Source organism: Diabrotica virgifera, chromosome 3, assembly GCF_917563875.1.
Source record: "Diabrotica virgifera virgifera chromosome 3, PGI_DIABVI_V3a".
NCBI lineage: Eukaryota > Metazoa > Arthropoda > Insecta > Coleoptera > Chrysomelidae > Diabrotica > Diabrotica virgifera.
The window spans coordinates 100,163,739-100,182,504 of record NC_065445.1 but is presented as its reverse complement, the minus strand read 5'-3'; the positions used below and the strand labels follow the sequence as shown (position 1 = coordinate 100,182,504).

At 32.2% G+C, this 18,766-nt stretch overlaps 3 protein-coding genes across 3 annotated transcripts in view; 2 read left to right on the top strand and 1 right to left on the bottom strand.

The window, feature by feature from the left end:
* Positions 1–1,635: 1,635 nt before the first annotated feature.
* Positions 1,636–7,420, bottom strand: LOC114341307 (uncharacterized). The gene is made up of 7 exons (XM_050645359.1): positions 6,681–7,420; positions 5,820–6,033; positions 4,896–5,129; positions 3,913–4,134; positions 3,372–3,568; positions 3,018–3,201; positions 1,636–2,531 (listed from the first exon to the last, which is right to left on the bottom strand). The coding sequence occupies exons 2-7, from the start codon at positions 6,025–6,027 to the stop codon at positions 2,431–2,433; spliced, it is 1,146 nt and encodes a 381-aa protein (XP_050501316.1). The 5' UTR covers positions 6,028–6,033; positions 6,681–7,420; the 3' UTR covers positions 1,636–2,430.
* A 4,815-nt stretch (positions 7,421–12,235) lies between these two features.
* Positions 12,236–12,772, top strand: LOC114341306 (ribonuclease H1-like). The gene has a single exon (XM_050647512.1). It carries the CDS (start codon positions 12,236–12,238, stop codon positions 12,770–12,772), a length of 537 nt encoding a protein of 178 aa, XP_050503469.1.
* A 661-nt stretch (positions 12,773–13,433) lies between these two features.
* The window catches only part of LOC114341305 (DNA-directed RNA polymerase I subunit RPA1), a 158,952-nt gene continuing 153,619 nt past the window's right edge, over positions 13,434–18,766 (top strand). Inside the window, exon 1 of the mRNA XM_050645351.1 lies at positions 13,434–13,700. Coding sequence (XP_050501308.1) covers positions 13,550–13,700 — 151 coding nt within the window. The 5' untranslated portion in view covers positions 13,434–13,549. The remainder of the gene's footprint in view (positions 13,701–18,766) is intronic.

The window sequence follows — 18,766 nt, the reverse complement described above, 5'->3', positions numbered from 1 at the left end:
AAATTTAAGGGCGTAGGCGCAAAATTTCGCGCCAATGTTTGTTTTAAATGCATTCATTTTTTCGAGTCCTGAGAAAGCTAATGAGTATTTTTGAAAAATTTAAAGGCGGAATGAAAGATAACATTATTACCGAGGGCTGAAAGTTCCTCATTTTAAGAAGTTACAGGGCTGAAAAAAATAGAAAATTTAGTGTGATTTTAGTTTCAAATATCTCATTGAAAAGAAACTTTTTGTTTATTCTAACGCCCGATTTCACAATAAAGTTAAAGTGGACTTTAAATTTAAAATTGACTTTAACTACCTATAAAAATTCCATTGAAAGTGGATTTTAAATTTAAAGTATACTTTAACTTTATTATGACTTTATTATGAAATCGGGCGTAAGGGACTTTTGGTCCTCGGTAATAATGTAATCTTTCAATCTGAGTTTAAATTTTTCTAGAATATGTAAGTTTATAAAATATTTATATCATTATTAGTTTTCTCAATATTCGAAAAAAATGGCATTTAAAACACATTGACGCGTTCATTAGGTTTGTTCCAACATGAACTTTTGGACGGTCCAGAAACCGTCACGAAACTACTTGTACCGTTTGTTGTGCGCATGTTCGTAATTGTATCGCCCAGTTATCGACCCATGACGGTAATTTGGAAACCGATGTTGGAACGGTTACCTGACTGATATAACTGATTTATCTATCAATATGTATATTGTTGTTGGTATATCCAATAATAAAAGCTAAAGACGTATGTCGTAGATATATTAATATTATGTGACACATGAGAAAAGCTCGAAACAAATGACAATCGATGAAAAACCCTATTGCCCGATTACTGAAATGATCATCACGAAACCGTCACTAAAAGATCACAAATCACAATTCTTGTTGGGAACAGTGGGAAGGACGATCCGATAACGATCATATTTTTGTTGGAACGGATTTTGTTTACTGCGCAGGAGCGTTACCGTTTCGTGACGGTTCTCGGTCGTGTTGGAACAAAAATAAATTCTGATTGTTAGTTCGTGGATGGATATCTTATTATGTCATAAACCTATTGCCCAAAGATCTTCCAGGGAAAAAGAAGACAGAACAACTTCAAAACATCTAACATCTTCAAAAGCACAATGAGATTGGTGGTTGAAAAATGGCGTGGGTGTGATTGTCAGAAAAATCTTAAATCATCGCGTTAAAATTGTTATAAATTAAATAATTATACTGTAGATATAGTTAGTTAGTGTTTGAACATTAATTTAGTACCTAGTTAAGTTAAAACCCAAGCAGCAAGAGTCAGTCGAAGAGACGTCGAATGTACGTCACTACTCGACGTCCAAATACGTCGAAACAACGGTCGGTTCAACGTGAATTCGACGGCACAATGTCATAGTTGAAACGACGTCGACTTATGACGTTTAATCGACGACGAGATATACCTCACTGATAACGTTATATAGACATACAATAGACGTTGGCAGTTATAGTTTCTTCGAATGGCAGCTTTCAGTCGTCAATTGGATGTACATGCAGTTCATTTTTAGCATTTTCAAGTTAAAAAATAAACAGGGCATGTGTCTTCCGATTAGCAACTGCTGCTCTAACAAACGTAACCTGTGTCAAATAATAAAGAAATCAAAAACTCTGTCAAAACTTTTATTATATAAAATACAAAAAACTTTGTAAAATGACAGGTGAATATAAAATACAAGAAACTTTGTAAAGCAAATGGCAGGTAGGGTGGCTAAGATATACCTGGTGACGAGATCAGGTAACAGTGAATAACTTTTTTGTTAATAAACCGATTATTTTGAAATCACATAAATATTCAGCTTTTGGCGGTGCTTCAATTATTACTTCCGGTTTAACAGGAAATGAGATATTTTTTTTGTGACAATATTGTTCTTCACAAAATTTCAAATCTAGTGATGTATCATACTTGACAATGTATCTTTTTGAAAATCTTGAATCGCATCCCCATGGCTATTTAAAAATAATATTTGAATGGTCATAAATAAGTATTTTTTTTTTAATAAATATAACTTTTTAATAATAATCTTTTTCATAAAATTTGCAAAATATTGATGTGTAAAACATACTTTTTTAAATAGTCAAAAAATTTAAATTTTTTTGAACATAATCGAGAATATTTTTATTTTTAAATTTTTTGACTATTTTTAAATAAAGATGTTACATTTTATACATCAACATCTTGCAAATTTTATACTTATCCTTAAAAACTTACTAAATGGTATCACTATGTACTACTGTTTTACTAACAAGGGAAGAAGCCTGATTTAAATTACTATTAAGACCTTCAATCGTATTTTTAAGTTCCTTAGCCACCCTCCTACACATTTGGCGTTCACCTACAGTTTCTTTATAAAACCTTTGCATGTTTAATCAAATAAAAAACTAAAATTAAAACAATTCCAAATTAGTAATTTTTCTTGTTACGGTTAGGAGCATGTTTTAACCAGCGCTTAATAGCGTTCTCAACTTCATGAGTTGTAAAGTCAGTTCCTTGTTTTACCGCATCTATAATAAAAATAAAATTCAGTGTATCAAAAAATATACAATATATGGGTTGTTTCATTCAGAAACATAATTACACAATACGGACTAAAACTGTTTGTACTAAAAATGAGTTTTTTCACTCTTTGCAAATAATATTACAACCCATTCACACAAAATATAATTTCTTAACTTTTCTTTTAAATCTGGGTTTGGAAATTTAAAAAGATTAAGACCAAAAAAGATTAAAAAACAATATACAAGGCAGTTGGAAAGAAAAAACTGGGCAAAATAGATAAAATGCCCTATACCTCAAGTTATTAAAGGAGTACAACCCATTAAATATGAACCTTCTGCAAAACACCTAGGCATGCCCTATCTGTAGTTAAAGTATGTCTATTTTAGAATGAAACACCCTGTATAAACACCTTTCCTTATTTTCTTCACAATCCGTGTTTACAATCGAAGCAAGTTAATAAAAAACAAAAAAATTGAAACCACAAGACTCACCTAGAACCACTTTGTTTAAGCGCAGTTGATTAAATGGTCGCTTATTTGATACTCTGTCTTGCCGCCGGTTGTTACCGAAGTAATTAAAATGCTTCGCAATATTATCTGTCAAAAGAGATCTTAATATCCTATTATTCTTCTGGGTAACATCTTTCAGGTTTGAAATTGAGGCACAGTATGATTTCTAAAAAAATATAAATTAAAAAAAGTATTTTTACATTTAGGTGCAACTAATTTCTTTTAATTTATACAAAGAAAGTTTAATAAGGGAATAATTTTCTATTATAAACAAATCAGCAAAAAATTTAAATTTTTTTAATTTCTACAATTGGGTACTAGATTTATACAACTTACAAAAGTGTTGAAGTTCTCTTCTTCTGTCAAATATATCTCTAGTTCTTCCAGGTCTTGTAAGGATTCTATTGGCAATTTTATTTTGAAGTCATCAGGTAAATCTGAATTTTCAAATGGTTTTGATTTCTCCAAAATATTTAGAATTTTTCTGTTCTGTTCCCTAATTGTTAATATATGTTTAAGTAGAACCTTCAATCCTAGAAACAAAACATATTTACAACACATTGAATAAAGTACAGAAGGTTTTCCATTAGTTTTTTGCAATTATTCATTGATACTTATAATGAATGCATGCTAACATTGTGTACCTATATCGTTGGTTGTACCTATGCCCATAAAAAATTGTAAGTTTGGGGAAAACACAATTTGACCATTTACATTAATAGTATCAGTAATAACAACTATAAAAATTAGATGATTTGTTACACTATTGGAAGCTTTTTCAAGTCAATTTTTACTGTGTGCTTTAAACCAACAATATTTTTGGCAAATCAATAAGGTAGTGTTGTGCAAAATTACTCCCATAAATAAAAGAACTTACCATTTGTATCCTGAAGACTATTATCAAAATTTAGAGACTCGTTCAGAGTCGGTGTTTGTATTTCAGTTGCTTCTTGCCTACCAAAAGACGATGAAGATTTTGGTGTAGATATCTGAAATGATAACTTATCCCTTGGTGTGGATATGCTTTTCATAAATTGAGAGCCAGAAGGTATGCCAGGGTCAGACTCATCTGTCCCAGATTCCAATTCTTGAGACGATCCTACAATTTTATTTATTACTCCCTTAATACTTTATGATACCAGTGAGGTTCATAATGGATAAATTAATTATTGTCTAGCTGATTAATGATTTGGAAGAAAATCCTACAACAGACCAATTTTTACTTTCCCTCAATTTTACATATCCTATCCTTAGATAGGATATGTATTATCGAAGCGAAGTATTGTGATGGTGTAAAATTTCGACTTCGGGATTTTCATTGATTTTCAATGTGTGTCTGTGGAAAAATTTTTCGTCAACGGTTTAGCAAAAATTGCTAAACAGATTTTTACAAAATTTGGACCAAAAATCAACTATGTGAAAATCTGGATCTGATTAGTTTTTTGGAAAAACTATTTATCACACATAATAAACCCACTGACATACGTTAACGGGGTGTTAAAGACATTTGAAAATTAAAAAATATTTAAAAAATTCATAAAAACTAATGAAATTTAAACAAAACAATCTCTATTATGTTTAGTAGATCAATACAGTCTATTTTTCAAATTATTAAACTCATAGGCTAACGTTAATGGAGTTTAAGAGGCTTTGAGACTTTGAGGGAAAGTACCTTGTGTCATAACACACAACTAGTTAATTTTTATCTATTTTTTTTACACTGAAAATTCTTACGGACTACACTGTACAATAATATGCTGGCATCATCAAATGTACAAAATAATAATTTAGGTTTAAAATTGTTAAACAAGTGTTTGTGTTTAAAATATTAATATTGATGTAAATCTTAGAATCACTAACCTCTTGGATTTGTATAGAGTTTATTAATTCCCACAGGTGGAGGCCGTGGTAAAATTTGCTTCGACTTTTTGCCAGGCTTAAATAGCGAAACCTGGTCGTTGCTGTCCTCATCCGAACTAAATTTTCGTTTCAGGATCTTTCTTCTGGGTCTGGTATTATCATCCTCAAGATCAGTTTGTAGATCAGATGTTATTTCTGCTCTTTTTAATTTATTTGTGGCCTTTTCAAAATCATCTAAAAATGTACGGGGTAATAAAAGGGTTAAAATAACTTTACTGGTATCACTATTTTCACTTACACTACCACAAATGAAAAATGACAAATCGCAATTAAATTTTTGCCTTATACTTTTGTAAATTATGCTAAGCATATTTATGGCACACAATCTTCTGACAAGGGGTATTTCGCTTCAACAGAATGTGTACACCAGATTGGATATTGTGAGATTAGAAGCATTTTTACAAGATTCATGAAAATTTATGAAGAATCTTGAGCCTGAAACCTTTAGTTTTCTTCAAACTGATTCAAAGAGTTCACCGTTAACCAAAACACATTTCGTTGACTATGTCAACATCATCAGGAGACGATAGAAACATACTTCGAGCTTAGATTTGTGATATTGTCACCATATTTTCGAAATAGATTGAGAGATTCAAATATATATTTGAGGATTTCTGAGATTGTGCCTGGGATTGGTAAGATTTCTGACATTTTAAGCTGATTTAAAGCACAATGTAAAGACCAATCACTATTTAGAAATCCTTTCAAGCTGAAAACAAGAGAAATGGGAACAGCAGACTCGAACGTCAGACAAATGTGGTGGCAAAATTTGCAAAAGGACTTCCAACTAGTGATTGATGTCTACACTAGATTGCGTGAGTGAGACACCCTTTGTGTTTTAATTAGCTAAATTATTATCATTACCTGTTGAATAAAAAATTTTCTGGACACCATATATCTTCCAAGTTTCATCAATTTCAGGTTCTAGTTTGCGTAGCACTTTTTTAAATTGAAGGTTATCTTTTATAGGGGGCCAACGTACTTCAGTTTTTCTAGGTGTCAACCAAGTTGAATTTACTATAGATAGTCCACCACCATCTTCTTCTTGTTTAAATTCTATTACAGAATACATTTTTACCTACATAATTGTGAAGAAAAAAACTGTATTTTAATTTTTCTTGACTATTTTATCTTGTTACTAATACTAATACAGTGGAACCTCGATAAGTTGGATTAATTGGGACCGCGGCCGATCCGGGTTATCGAAAATCCCGGTTAGCCGGAGAATATGGTAAAAATTAATAAAATACGGTATACTTAGAGATAAACTCCATTATAAATGACAAAACATGAAATCCATATGCACAGTACATCTAAATTACATACAGTTGTATAGAGTATTGTTTATTTCTTGGTAAAAAACTCAGTCGAAGTGAAAAACTTTTTGTTTTGTCTGATGAAAATCGGTCCGGGTAAGCCGGACTTCCGGGTTATCGGGGGCCGACTGATCGGGGTTCCACTGTAGTTATAAAATGTTTTAAACAAAATAAGTATATATTCTTAATAGGGTTATTTAGAAAAATGCTGTAAAAATGATATTTTGTTAAGACAAACATGTGTAATGTTCCTGATTATTACTATTTTTTCATATTCACCCACCATAATATTGTCTACAGAGATTAGTCAGTGAAATGTATTTCACCAGTTGAAGTTCATTTTCGTAAGTAGAAGTGAAAAAATATACCTCAGTTTTTAAGTTATGATATTTCTAAAAATTAGACTTACCTAAAACAAGAAATAATCCAAATATAAACTAATTTAATAAACAAGGAGCCAATGGATGGAAAAAAGCGAACTCCTTGAACACGATGGATCAAGAAAAACAGGAAACAAACGTAAACTAACGGAAGACGGCATACACCACCATAACCAACAAAGCCATTTTGTTTGATTTGACTGTCAAAAACGTCAATTGTCATCCAAAATACACAGATAGCGGCAAGACTTTTTTTAGCCAATCACTACATAGTATTTCAAAGTAATAATAATTTGATTGGTTAAAAAAATGAACTCGATATTCTGTGGACAGGACGTTTTGCGCCGTTATGACAACCCAATGAGAAAGTTTCGCGCAAAATTTGAATTTATTTAATGATAAGTTTTTTGAAGATCGATGAGTGAAATCATTGTTATAGGTACTATTAATATTAAATTTATAGGTCTAACGATTAAAATAATGTTGTTTTGCTTTGTACCTCTGGTGTTTTACTGTGTTTTTACTTTGAACTAAACTTTAGAATTGACGCGCGAAGTATTGGGTATAGAGTACCTACGCATTCGTTTGTCTAATGTCTATTTTCAGTTTGATTTATAGATATTTCTATATCAAATAACTATAATATTGATGGTTACTTTCATAACGTCTTTTCAACGTTCATTTTTGGTCGATAAATTTTGAAAACCTCTACCGCCCTACAATCGACGTTAAATCAACGTCTATATTATGATGTCGAAAAGACGTCGACAAATCGACACCTAATCGATGTCGTTTTAAGGTCGATCGACGTCAAGGTCTACAAATGACTTAGTATCGACGTATATTCGACTAACTCTTGCTGCTTGGGAAGTTAAAACGGGATAATACGTTAGTAGTGAATAAGAAATACTAAGGACCTTTCTGTAAGTTTTGCCTTTATATAATCATAGTAGCAGTAGTATAGTAGAGTAGAGGCTGGCTTAGGAGATGGACACAAACTCTCCTGGTCCCCCTGACAAAGGGGGCGGGATCTATGCTTTGCTTTCATTAAACTCACAAAATTTTTAAAATTCCATACACATGCTAGCCCCGAGACATAAAAATAACATTAGTTTAATAGAAAAAGAACCCTGTGCTTTAAAAAATAAATTTCAAAAGGATCAGATCATGCTAACAGAAGTTAATAACTTATCATCTAGGATTGAAAATATTAGTAGAAGAAAAGTTGAATACAAGGACACTGACTTCGGCCCATTCCTTATTATGATAGAGAGTGACAAGGGAAAAGCAGGTAATATCCATCCTATGGATATTGGGAGAGTATTTCATACAATGGGTACGACTGGAATTAAAGAAATTAGTAAAAAAGGCATGAATAGAATTGGAGTAATTTTTAACACCTCCAAACAGGAAAATATGGCACTAAATAGCACAGAAATCCTTGAGAAAGGATTTCTTGCTTATATACCTCAAAAAATGCTAACATCAAGGGGTATTATTAGAGATGTAAGTATAAATATTTCAATGGAAAACATAGTTAACGACAGTAAATTACAAAAAAACGGGAAAATTATATCGGCCAGAAGACTTAACAGAAGAGTTTTAGATAGCAATGGGACCGTTACATACATTCCAACAGGAACTGTACAACTACTCTTTGACGTAAGAACTCCCCCTAAAGAAATAATTATCTATTCAAACTTGGTAACAGTAGATCCATACATCCCTCCTGTACAGCAATGCTTCAAATGCCTAAGATTTGGGCACTCACAAAGACAGTGCAGGGGAAAAGCAAGATGCCCGAAATGTTCCGATGAACATACATTTCAAAACTGCACAGTTTCTGTACCAAAATGCCTATATTGCGATCTCGAACACCTTGCCACAAATAAAATTTGCAAAGAATTCGAAAGACAAAAAAAGATAAATGAAGTAATGATCTTTCAAGATCTCACCTTTTTTGAAGCTGCCAAGCTGTTTCCCCCAATTAAAGAAAAGCCAGAAAATTCGAGAATGTTTCAGAGGAGAAGTAGGGATTTTCCTTCTTTACTATCCAGTTCACCCAGAGCATTTACTCAAGCGCTTCAAAAATCCCCATCCTACACTTCCCATTTCCAGAGTCAAAGTCATGTGGTCCCAGTTAAAAGGAAAAATAAAGTAATTCTTAAAGACATTAGTTATGACAAAGAGGCGCATAAAGCTTTATTAAATGGGGATCTAAGCAGAAATTTACCTAGATTACCGATTTTAAACAAATTAAATGATTCACAAAAGTATATGGGATCACAAGGCCCAAGTTTTACACTCTCATTAACGAGCAATCCTGTACATTCTCAGGATAGTGTATTTTCAAAAAACGTTGATTTAACCTCTGATAATAATATGGATTTTGCAGGTTTTGATGAGTCACATAATACATCTAATTTTAGTAAAAGTAGTGTTGACTGAATTGTCATTTATTTCTTACAGATAATATAATATGTTATTTTTTATATTAAAAAGAAAAAATAATAATAATAGTAACAAATTGTATATATAGTTATGATATTTAATATTTTGCATTGGAATATTAATGGTTTCTTTAACAATAAGCAAGATCTAATGGTGTTTCTTAACGAATATGATGTTAATATCATTCTTCTAAATGAAACACATCTGAAATTTTCACAGCACTTGCATATTCCCAATTTTTACTGCTATAGGGATGATAGGATTGATGGATGGGGTGGAATAGCGGTACTTATTCATCAGTCTCTGGCAGCTGATAGGATAGACATTTCACATATTCACTTGCCTGAAAAATGGCAGGCTATCATTGTCAAATTTGAAAAAAAATTTATTATAGGATCGTATAAGACACCAGATGTTCGTTTTCGTAAGGAGATCTTTAGAGAATTGGTTCAGATGTGTGATAAACCGTTTTTCTTCATAGGTGACTTGAATTGCCAACATTCTTTATGGGGTTCATCATCTAACAATCCGAACGGCAATCGTCTTGCAGATCTTTTGGAGGAGGATAACTTGTGTTTTCTCAATGCAGGTGAGGCGACAAGAATTTCACCGCCTGACTCAAACAGTGTCCCTGACGTAGCTATAGCATCTCCAGGTTTGGCTGTGGACTGCCTTTGGGAAGTTTTTCCAGAGATAGGAGCAAGTGATCACTTTCCTTTTGTAGTGTGTTACGGGCAGGATAGAAAGAGTCCCCAAAGAAATGACCCTCTTCAAGATCGCAGTATCTTTAATGTGAAAAAAGCCAATTGGGAACAATTCAACCAATATATTGAGTCTAACATTAACAACATTCCTAATGAGTCTTACACAGATTTTCAAAACCTAATATTAGACGCAGCAAACAGGTTTATCCCTAAGAAAAAGCGTGTTAGATTCCATAAACCACAATTACCTTGATGGGATGAAGAGTGTTCAGTTTTAATTAAATCAAAGAGGGAGGCAGTCAAGAAGTTCAAACAGGTACCTTCTTTAGAAAACTTCATTAATTTTAAAAAAAATTAGGGCACATTGTAAAAAAGAACTTAAATCCAAAAAGAAAAATCATTTGTTGTGTTTTGTTCCACAATTTCCCCTGATACTCCAATATCAGTAATGTGGAGAAAAGTGAGAAGTTTCCATAAGGCTTTCACTAAAGCCTCAGTTAGAACTCCTAGTAATTCATCGTTAGGGGAGGAAATGCTTTGTTCATTGACTCCACCTGTATTTGAGGACATTGCGTCTCACCCAGTGAAACCTAAAGGCCGCGTCCCACCATCAAATAATTTGATCAAACTGGTTTGAGCAAACTGAAAGTGACAGTTAGTGACGGCACATCCTGAGTGTTCATTGTGGATAATAATAAAAAATTTTAATTTTAAATAAAGTACAAACAAGTTAGACAACTCAATACAATAGTTTGATCAAACTAGACTGATAGTTAGAGCACAGATTTTTAGAATTAAAAAAAACTGCAATTGTGACGTCACTTTGACGTACTTCCGGAGTTTGCTCAAACTGTTTGATCCAATTATTTGATGGTGAGACGCGGCCTTAATACTATCGAGTGTGAACTCTTCACTTTAAACGAACTTTCATTGGTTTTGGTTGAACGAAAGGATACTGTGCCGGGCCAGGATGGTATAACATTTTCTATGTTGCAACATCTTCCAGAGTCAGCAATCAAGTTCCTGCTAAAATTTTTCAATTTATGTTTAAAGGAGGGAATGCATATTCCCAATCAATGGAAATCACAGTGTGTTTAATTACCAAACCCAATAAAAATATAAATTGTCTTTCGGGCTGGAGACCAATCGTTTTATCATCGTGTGTTAGTAAACTTTTAGAGAACATGATAAAAATAAGGTTAGATTGGTATGTAGAACATTTTATGATACTATCGCCTTTCCAGACTGGCTTTCGTAAAGATAGAGGGGTGTCTGAAAACTTAATTCATCTGGTCAATGAAATCTCAATGAATATCTCAAAAAGGAAATCAGCAGCTGCTGTTATGTTAGACATTTCTTCTGCATATGATAAAGTGTCAATCATCCAATTATTGGACGCTTTGGGAGATCTCAACTTGCCATGGTTACTTATTGAATTGGTTAAACATTTATTGACTAATCGTTTCGTGTCTGTTCGTGATCCTATTTCCTTAAATCTGCTAGGACCAAGAACTACCAATGTGGGCCTTCCTCAGGGTTCCCCTTTGAGTCCAGTACTATTTAATATTGTCATCAATATAATCTCATTTTGTGTGCCAGAGTATGTTCTAATTACTCAGTATGCAGACGATGTTGCCCTCTATTGCTCCGGTAACAGCTGGGTGGGTGTTGTGGAAAAATTAAATGGTACAGTAGAAAGTATTTCTAATAAACTTCATGATATGGGAATGTGTCTGTCATCTAGCAAAAGTCAAGCAATTTTTTTTGATAGAAATAGGAATAATATTCCGAATTCACTAATATCAGTGAATAACACACGTTTAGATTGGAAACAAGAAGTTTCTCATTTGGGAGTTATTCTAGATAGTTCCCTTTCTTGGAGAAGTCAAATTGAAAAGATGGCATTGAGGGCTTCCAGTGGAGTCAATATTATTCGTTGTTTGTGTCGAACTTGGTGGGGAGCACATCCTGCAACTTTACTCACTCTATATAAGGCATACATTAGATCACATCTTGACTATGGATCCATTTTTCTGGGAGGTTGTGCACGTTCTCTACTTGCAAAATTGGATAAGGTTCAGTATAGAGCTCTTAGAGTGGTGGGGGGATTTATGAGGTCTTCTCCAGTTCATATAATTTTGTCAGAGTGTGGAGAAACACCGTTAGATCTCAGAAGAATATGGCTAGCATCTAAATTCATTTTAAAAGTAGTAGCCTATGACAACCCAATATATGCCTCAATTGAGCAATTTCACAATGTCTTTCTGGGTTACTTTAGTTTTTGGAGAAGAAAATATTTCCCGCCAATACTGGCTGCTTTCCAGAATACTTTACATGAAATTCATGAGGTAGCACATAGCTCCTTATTTCCTTGTCACTCATTTCCACTTAATATTCAGATTTCTCCTATGGCTTATGAAACTGTCAATATGGGCAAAGAGGCCAATAACCAAACCAAGTTTATGGAATGGTACCTCAATAACTGGTCGGAATATAAACTTATTTTCACAGATGGATCCAAAGATAAACAAGGTAATGTAGGTATTGGGATATACCTTAACGAGAGAACACAGTTAACAGCAAGATTACCATCCGCTAATTCAATTTGCTCAGCAGAAGTATTTGCCATTAAAAAAGCATTGGAGTTAATCCAACAGAATAATTTTACAAAGTGCCTCATCTGTAGTGATTCTAAGAGTGCTCTAGAAAAAATCACAAAACCAATAAGCTACAAGGCGGCAATAGACTCAAAAACTCTCCAACTAAAGAAAAAACTATGTGAATTTGATGAACAACATAGAGAAATTAAATTTGCATGGATTCCAAGTCACACTGGAATTATTGGGAATGATAGAGCTGACCATCTTGCGAATCTTGGAAGAAAGCTGCCTATTAGTGAAGAACCAAAGGCCCCTTTTAAAGATTTTCAAATTAAATATAAAGAAAACTTATGGATTGAAAAATAGGACAGGCAAAAGGAATTACTTATTGCTCACAAGTTACAGTTCCATATAAAAAGGCATGGTTTACAAAATTTCCCAACCTGGGGAGAGGTATAATCACACAAATGTGTCGTATGAGAACTGGACATTGTAGTGTTCCTGTACATTTATTTAGATTGAAGGTAGTGAATTCAAACCAGTGTTTATGTGGCAGTGTAGGAACTTTACAACATGTTTTATTGGAATGTACTATAGGTTCCAAAGAGAGTCCAAGTTGCTTAGAAGGGAACTAGAAGGTGATCCGACATTAACTGTTGTTTAAAAATTTAAACTCAAAGACATTAATCGCAGTGCAAAAGTTTTTAACATAACCAATGACTCGTGTGTAGCTGGCTTAAAAACTTTATGACTTTATGCTTGCTTGCAATGCATGTGCTTTGTGCTTAGTGCGGTTTTGCGTGGTAGTACTAGAACTATAGAACTAGACCATTAATAGCAGAACTTTAGTTATAAACAATTACAAAGTTTTTTTTATCTCTTAATTATTTCAGATTCAGGAGCTATGAGCACGGTGATCTGTGGCTATGAGCTTAAGCCTAGATGTACCTCAGGTACGGCTCTTGAATATTCAAGTCTATATTCACGGATCCTGGCCGGTTAGCCCTGGCAGCTAAGGCCATTCAAATGAAGAGAAGAAGAAGAAGAATCTTCAAAGCATGTTTTTGTTAGGTTAAATTTCAAATTTTTTAATTTGATGTTTGTTATTGTGTTTAAAAACAAGATTATTAAATAAACGGAAACATGAAGATTCACTTTATACCCGATAAAGTGAGCTTTTCACTTTTTACCACAGAAGAAATCAAGAAAATGTGTGTTACTCAAATTATTACCCCACTTATGTTAGATCCCTTAGGTCATCCTCTACAAGGAGGTTTATATGATCGTAAATTAGGTAAATATATAATACACTTTTAAATTACTTTTTATCCTAGTTGCAGTAATCTTAATACAATGTACTTATTTCTGTTCTATTATTACCATTAGTACCATCCATTTGCTATGTTGTGGTGTTTTTCGCAATCCTTAACCACTGATATGCAGTGTAATTGTACCTGCTCCCAACTGCTGCAGTTTGAGTATGGTTTAGTCTTTGATCTATGTTGAGGTGAAGTTTTTTGCTGTATCACATACTACATGTTTGTTTACGTTTTTATAGTTAAAATCAGTCCAGTGTATTTTTTCGCTATTAGTATGGCAGCAAGCCCATCCAGTTGTTCTACTCTAAACTTTAAAAAAGTTTATTTTAAAGCAGTATTTTATTCTAAAGCAGTGTGAAGAAATGTTCCATAGTTGATGTAAAAAACAAATACAGTGATATAAGACAAATTCATATTGAAAACAAAGGAGAATAGGCAATGGTATGACATACCGTATGTCAGAGTCTATGTCCTGAAACATCCACGGTCAGTATAAGTAGCCCATTGTACAATTGCTCTATGGGTGATTCCATTTCAAATCACTCAAAAGAGCAAAAAAAAATTTGGATCTCAGATTTGTCTGAAAATTGGTATATAGCTTCCACGGGACATAAAAATAAGATATTTAAGGTCAAAAAATCTTATTCTTTTTTTCTCATCAAAATGTTATTTTATGCAATTTTACAGTGATTTGGAGTTTATTTAAACAAATTTGCATTTTCTATCGTAATATCAACGGAAAACAAAATATTTTAATAGAAGGGACTCAAAAATGTCATTATATGGCATTATAACAAGTTACTTTGATTCAAAACAAGTTTTTGATCAAATTTTATAGTGTAGGAAACATTAAAATACCGTTTTTTACATTTTTCTCCATTCCCAAAATACATCATAATCGATTTGGCTGAAAATTTGCCCACAGATAGCCAAAATATAGGACTTTAAGTGGTGAGAAAGATTTGAATTATATTACAATACCAAAAAAGTTACATGCAATATCATAGTCAAAAATATAGGCATCTACCATAAGTACAATTAACTCAAAAACAGGGTTGTTTCGTTTTAAACATTTTGTTTTAATCAACTGTTTTAAACATGTTTTGAACAATTGTCTATGTTTAAAACAGTTTTTGTTTAAAACAGTTTTTATTTAAAACAATTTAAAACACTCAAGTTGAACAAGTGTTTTTTTTTCATTTTCTTTATTAATATAATAAACGTCAAAAAAATTGTCAAATATATTATAGGTTTATAAACTTTTTAACATATAAATTATTTATTTATTAATAATCGGAACACAAAATTGGAAAACTTAAAACATTTTGCATACAAGAGTTAATCAATTTCTCAAAACTGTTTCAGTCTCATAGTGATCTTGTAATCTAAAGCATATTCTGATCAGTCACGTCATCACTGATGGAATTAAGCTCTTTAGAAATTGAAACCAACTTAGCAGCTTTGATATTGCCTAGCCAATTACGTAGTTTGGAATGGTAAATCCTAAGATGAGAAGAGTCTTTCTGTGTTAGTTCACCATGCAATAGCTGTGTGAAGCTGTTGAGCAAGTTTCAATGCTGTAGTATTTATATTTTTCTTAGAACGCCCCCATGGCAATGGTTTTACATTCTCAATTAGATATTTAGAAAACACATGGTTTAAAGGGTATACACTTTGGTTGGTAATAAAAATTGAAAATGCTTCTGGATAATAATTTATAATGGATAGGTGATAAGTTTATGTCCACTAAAGCGATGATCAAGCAAATTTGGCAAAAAATGAGCTGGGGTCACCAAATTATTTGCATGTTAAAAAAACACTGAGCACCACAAGAAACACCACAAAATAACTGAGAGTAGATGTTATTGCAATAGCTAACTTGCAATGCGAATTTATAAATAATAAATAGTCTGGGATTGCCCAGGCAATAGCTCCTAATTTTGCAATTGGTTTTCGTATCTATTATTTAGTAGAATAATAGATCAAACACTTTCAATTAATATTATGTTTAAGAAAATATGATTTAAACAATGTTTTCTTCTAAATTTTATTTGTTTAAAACATACAATTTAAAAACAAAAAAAACATGTTTAAAACAAAAAAAAAACATGTGTTTTGTTTAAAATTAAAAAAACATGTTTTTGCAACCCTGCTCAAAAATATCGACTTTCATGACAAAAATTGTTAAAAATAAATTGTAATAATTGTAAATACGATTTATTTGGGACAATTCCAGTTCCTACCATTTTTGTCGAAAAGTTAAAAATGGCAGAGATATTGAGCAAAACAGGTTCTCCTTTAAAAACAAGATGGCGGCTAATGTAACGGAGGAATTCATTCGTGATATTAAATTTAGGTTACTATTGACTCCCCTAAAGATTAAAATATCCCGACTGGACTAATATACTTTTCAGTCTGATATTACTGCATGTAACTTTTTTGGTATTGTAATATAATTCAAATCCTTCTAACCACTTAAAGTCCTATGTTTTGGCTATCCGTGGGCAAATTTTCAGCCAAATCGATGATGATGTATTTTGGGAATGGAGGAAAATGTAAAAAATGGCATTTTAATGTTTTCTACACTATAAAATTTGACCAAAAACTTGTTTTGAATCAAAATAACTTGTTTTAATGCCATATAATGACATTTTTGAGTCCCTTCTATTAAAATATTATGTTTTTCATTGATACTTTACAATAGAAAATGCAAATTTGTTTAAATAAACACCAATACACTGTAAAATCACATAAAATAACATTTTGAGAAAAAAAGAAGAAGATTTTTTGACCTTAAATATCTTATTTTTATGTCCCGCAGAACCGCAGAAGCTATATACCAATTTTCAGACAAATCGGAGAACCAAAATTTTTTGCCTGAGTGATTTGACATGGAATGTACCCTATATTTCTACATTTATGCTATATTAGCTGATCCTGTTATATCCTTAATTGGTGTGCTGTATGATTTTGTACTGCCATTCTGCATTTCAGCTCTATTTTGCTTTAGTGTGTTTGAAGATCCTTAACTGTGAATTGTTATAATTATTTAAAAGTTAATCGTCAAATATATATCCATATGATCATCACATTTGAGATATGGTTGCATAGACAAGTGCTCTGAATACCCTGGACAGGGATGCAGCCCAACAAAACTGTGATAAATAGAGCAAATGCCATTTGTAAGTTACTGAAAACTATATAAGAAAAAATTCATCCCTTGGGCATGTTCTTGGAGGAGACCAGTACAGCATCTGTTAGTTTATTATCAAAGGTAAAATCGAGGGCCGCAGAGGAATTGTAAGCTACCAGATGTCATGGCTCAAGAACATTCATAATTGGACAGGAAGTGCCGAACAACTTTTCCAATTAGCTGAAGGTCTTGAACAACTTGCCACTCTAATTGGCAACATTAGAGGGACCAACATTAGTTGGCACCAAAAGAAGAATAATGATCACATGACCATATGATGGTGATCATAAATGGATGGTAATGGCAGTTAAGAATTAAAATTCTTGCTGTAATATCATCAGAAATAATAAAAAAGGTTCATAATACATACATCCTTTATCACACACTACTTTTATCACAACAAAGTAGTGTTAATTTATAGTTCATTTATTATATTTTTGTGTAATAGGCCTAAAAGTTGTTGGCCTATTTGAAAAAATAGATTATTGTTAATTGTGAGTTTTAGTTATATGTAGGTAAGTATATTTTACGTAAAAATATTTCGAATTCTAATGCGAGTATATAAAGTTTTAGGAGGATTTTTTATTCTAAAAATATTATCAATAGTTTTTAAAAATATTATCAAAAGTTCATTTAAAGTTATATTAAAAAAAAAACGAGTTGAAACTAGTTAGCGTGCATTTGGCGCTCTATAAACTAAATAAAATAATTAAGTATTTTCGATGGGAAATAAGCCACAATTTTACCAAAAAAAAAATGAATTTATTAACGTTTCGACGCCCAAGTCGGGTGTCGTTGTCAAAATACAAAATAATACTAAATAAACAAAAATGTTGTTGCTTAGTGAAAAATTCTTCTAATAATTTATTTAATCTGACTTATTTATATCGGCAATTCAGGCATGTATTATACATTTTAAAGTAGAAGACTTTAAAATGACATTGCCAATATTGATGAGTTGCGTTCCTGGGACGACTTTACTAAAAGATAGTTCATTCGATTACATGAAATCAACCCCAACTCAAGAATATCCGCCACAAAAAATCGTAGCATGTGATCTGTCTTTCAAAAGACAACCAAATGCAACGATGGCAGTAAAATTCTCGCGCTAGAGATTCCATAGTAAATCACGAGGGAAAACCAGGAAAAAACCTCGTGATACTATCCCGACATCGTAAGTATTTGGGCTTACATTTAGTTTACTCTCAAAAGGAATTTTTTTTTAACCAGGAACGCAACTCATCAATATTGGCAATATCATTTTAAAGTCTTCTGAATTGCCGATATAAATGAGTCAGATTAAATAAATTATTAGAAGAATTTTTTACTAAGCAACAACATTTTTGTTTATTTAGTATTATTTTGTATTTTGACAACGACACCCCACTTGGGCGTAGAAACGTTAATAAATTCATTTTTTTGGTAAAATTGTGGCTTATAAAAATGCCACAAGGAAATAGCTTCAGAACAGCATTAAATAAAATAAGACGGCTCTTGTTTCGCTTCACAACGAAATGACTATTTATTATTGTTTTATTATTATTTCGGGCAAATACATATTATGTTAACTTTAAATTTTTATCCATTTTGGATTATTTTTGTAAATACAGTGGAACCTCGATAAGTCGGATTAATCGGGACCGCGGCCGATCCGGGTTATCGAAAATCCGGGTTAGCCGGAGAATATGGTAAAAATTAATAAAATACGGTACTCTTACAGATAAACTTAATTATAATTGCCAAAAAAATGAAATACTTATGTCCTGTACATCTAAATTACGTACAGTTTTATACATTATTGTTTATATCTTGGTAAAAAAACTCAGTCAAAGTGAAAACATTTTTATT

What these genes read in the sequence shown, in the direction of transcription:
- LOC114341306 (XM_050647512.1), top strand. Translation starts at nt 12,236, where the DNA reads ATGGGCAAAGAGGCCAATAACCAAACCAAGTTTATGGAATGGTACCTC.
- LOC114341307 (XM_050645359.1), bottom strand. Translation starts at nt 6,027, where the DNA reads ATGTATTCTGTAATAGAATTTAAACAAGAAGAAGATGGTGGTGGACTA. An exon ending in GAAAATTTTTTATTCAACAG is followed by an intron (nt 5,130 to 5,819) that starts GTAATGATAATA and finishes GTACATTTTTAG; the next exon opens with ATGATTTTGAAAAGGCCACA. An exon ending in ACTCTATACAAATCCAAGAG is followed by an intron (nt 4,135 to 4,895) that starts GTTAGTGATTCT and finishes ATAAAATTGTAG; the next exon opens with GATCGTCTCAAGAATTGGAA.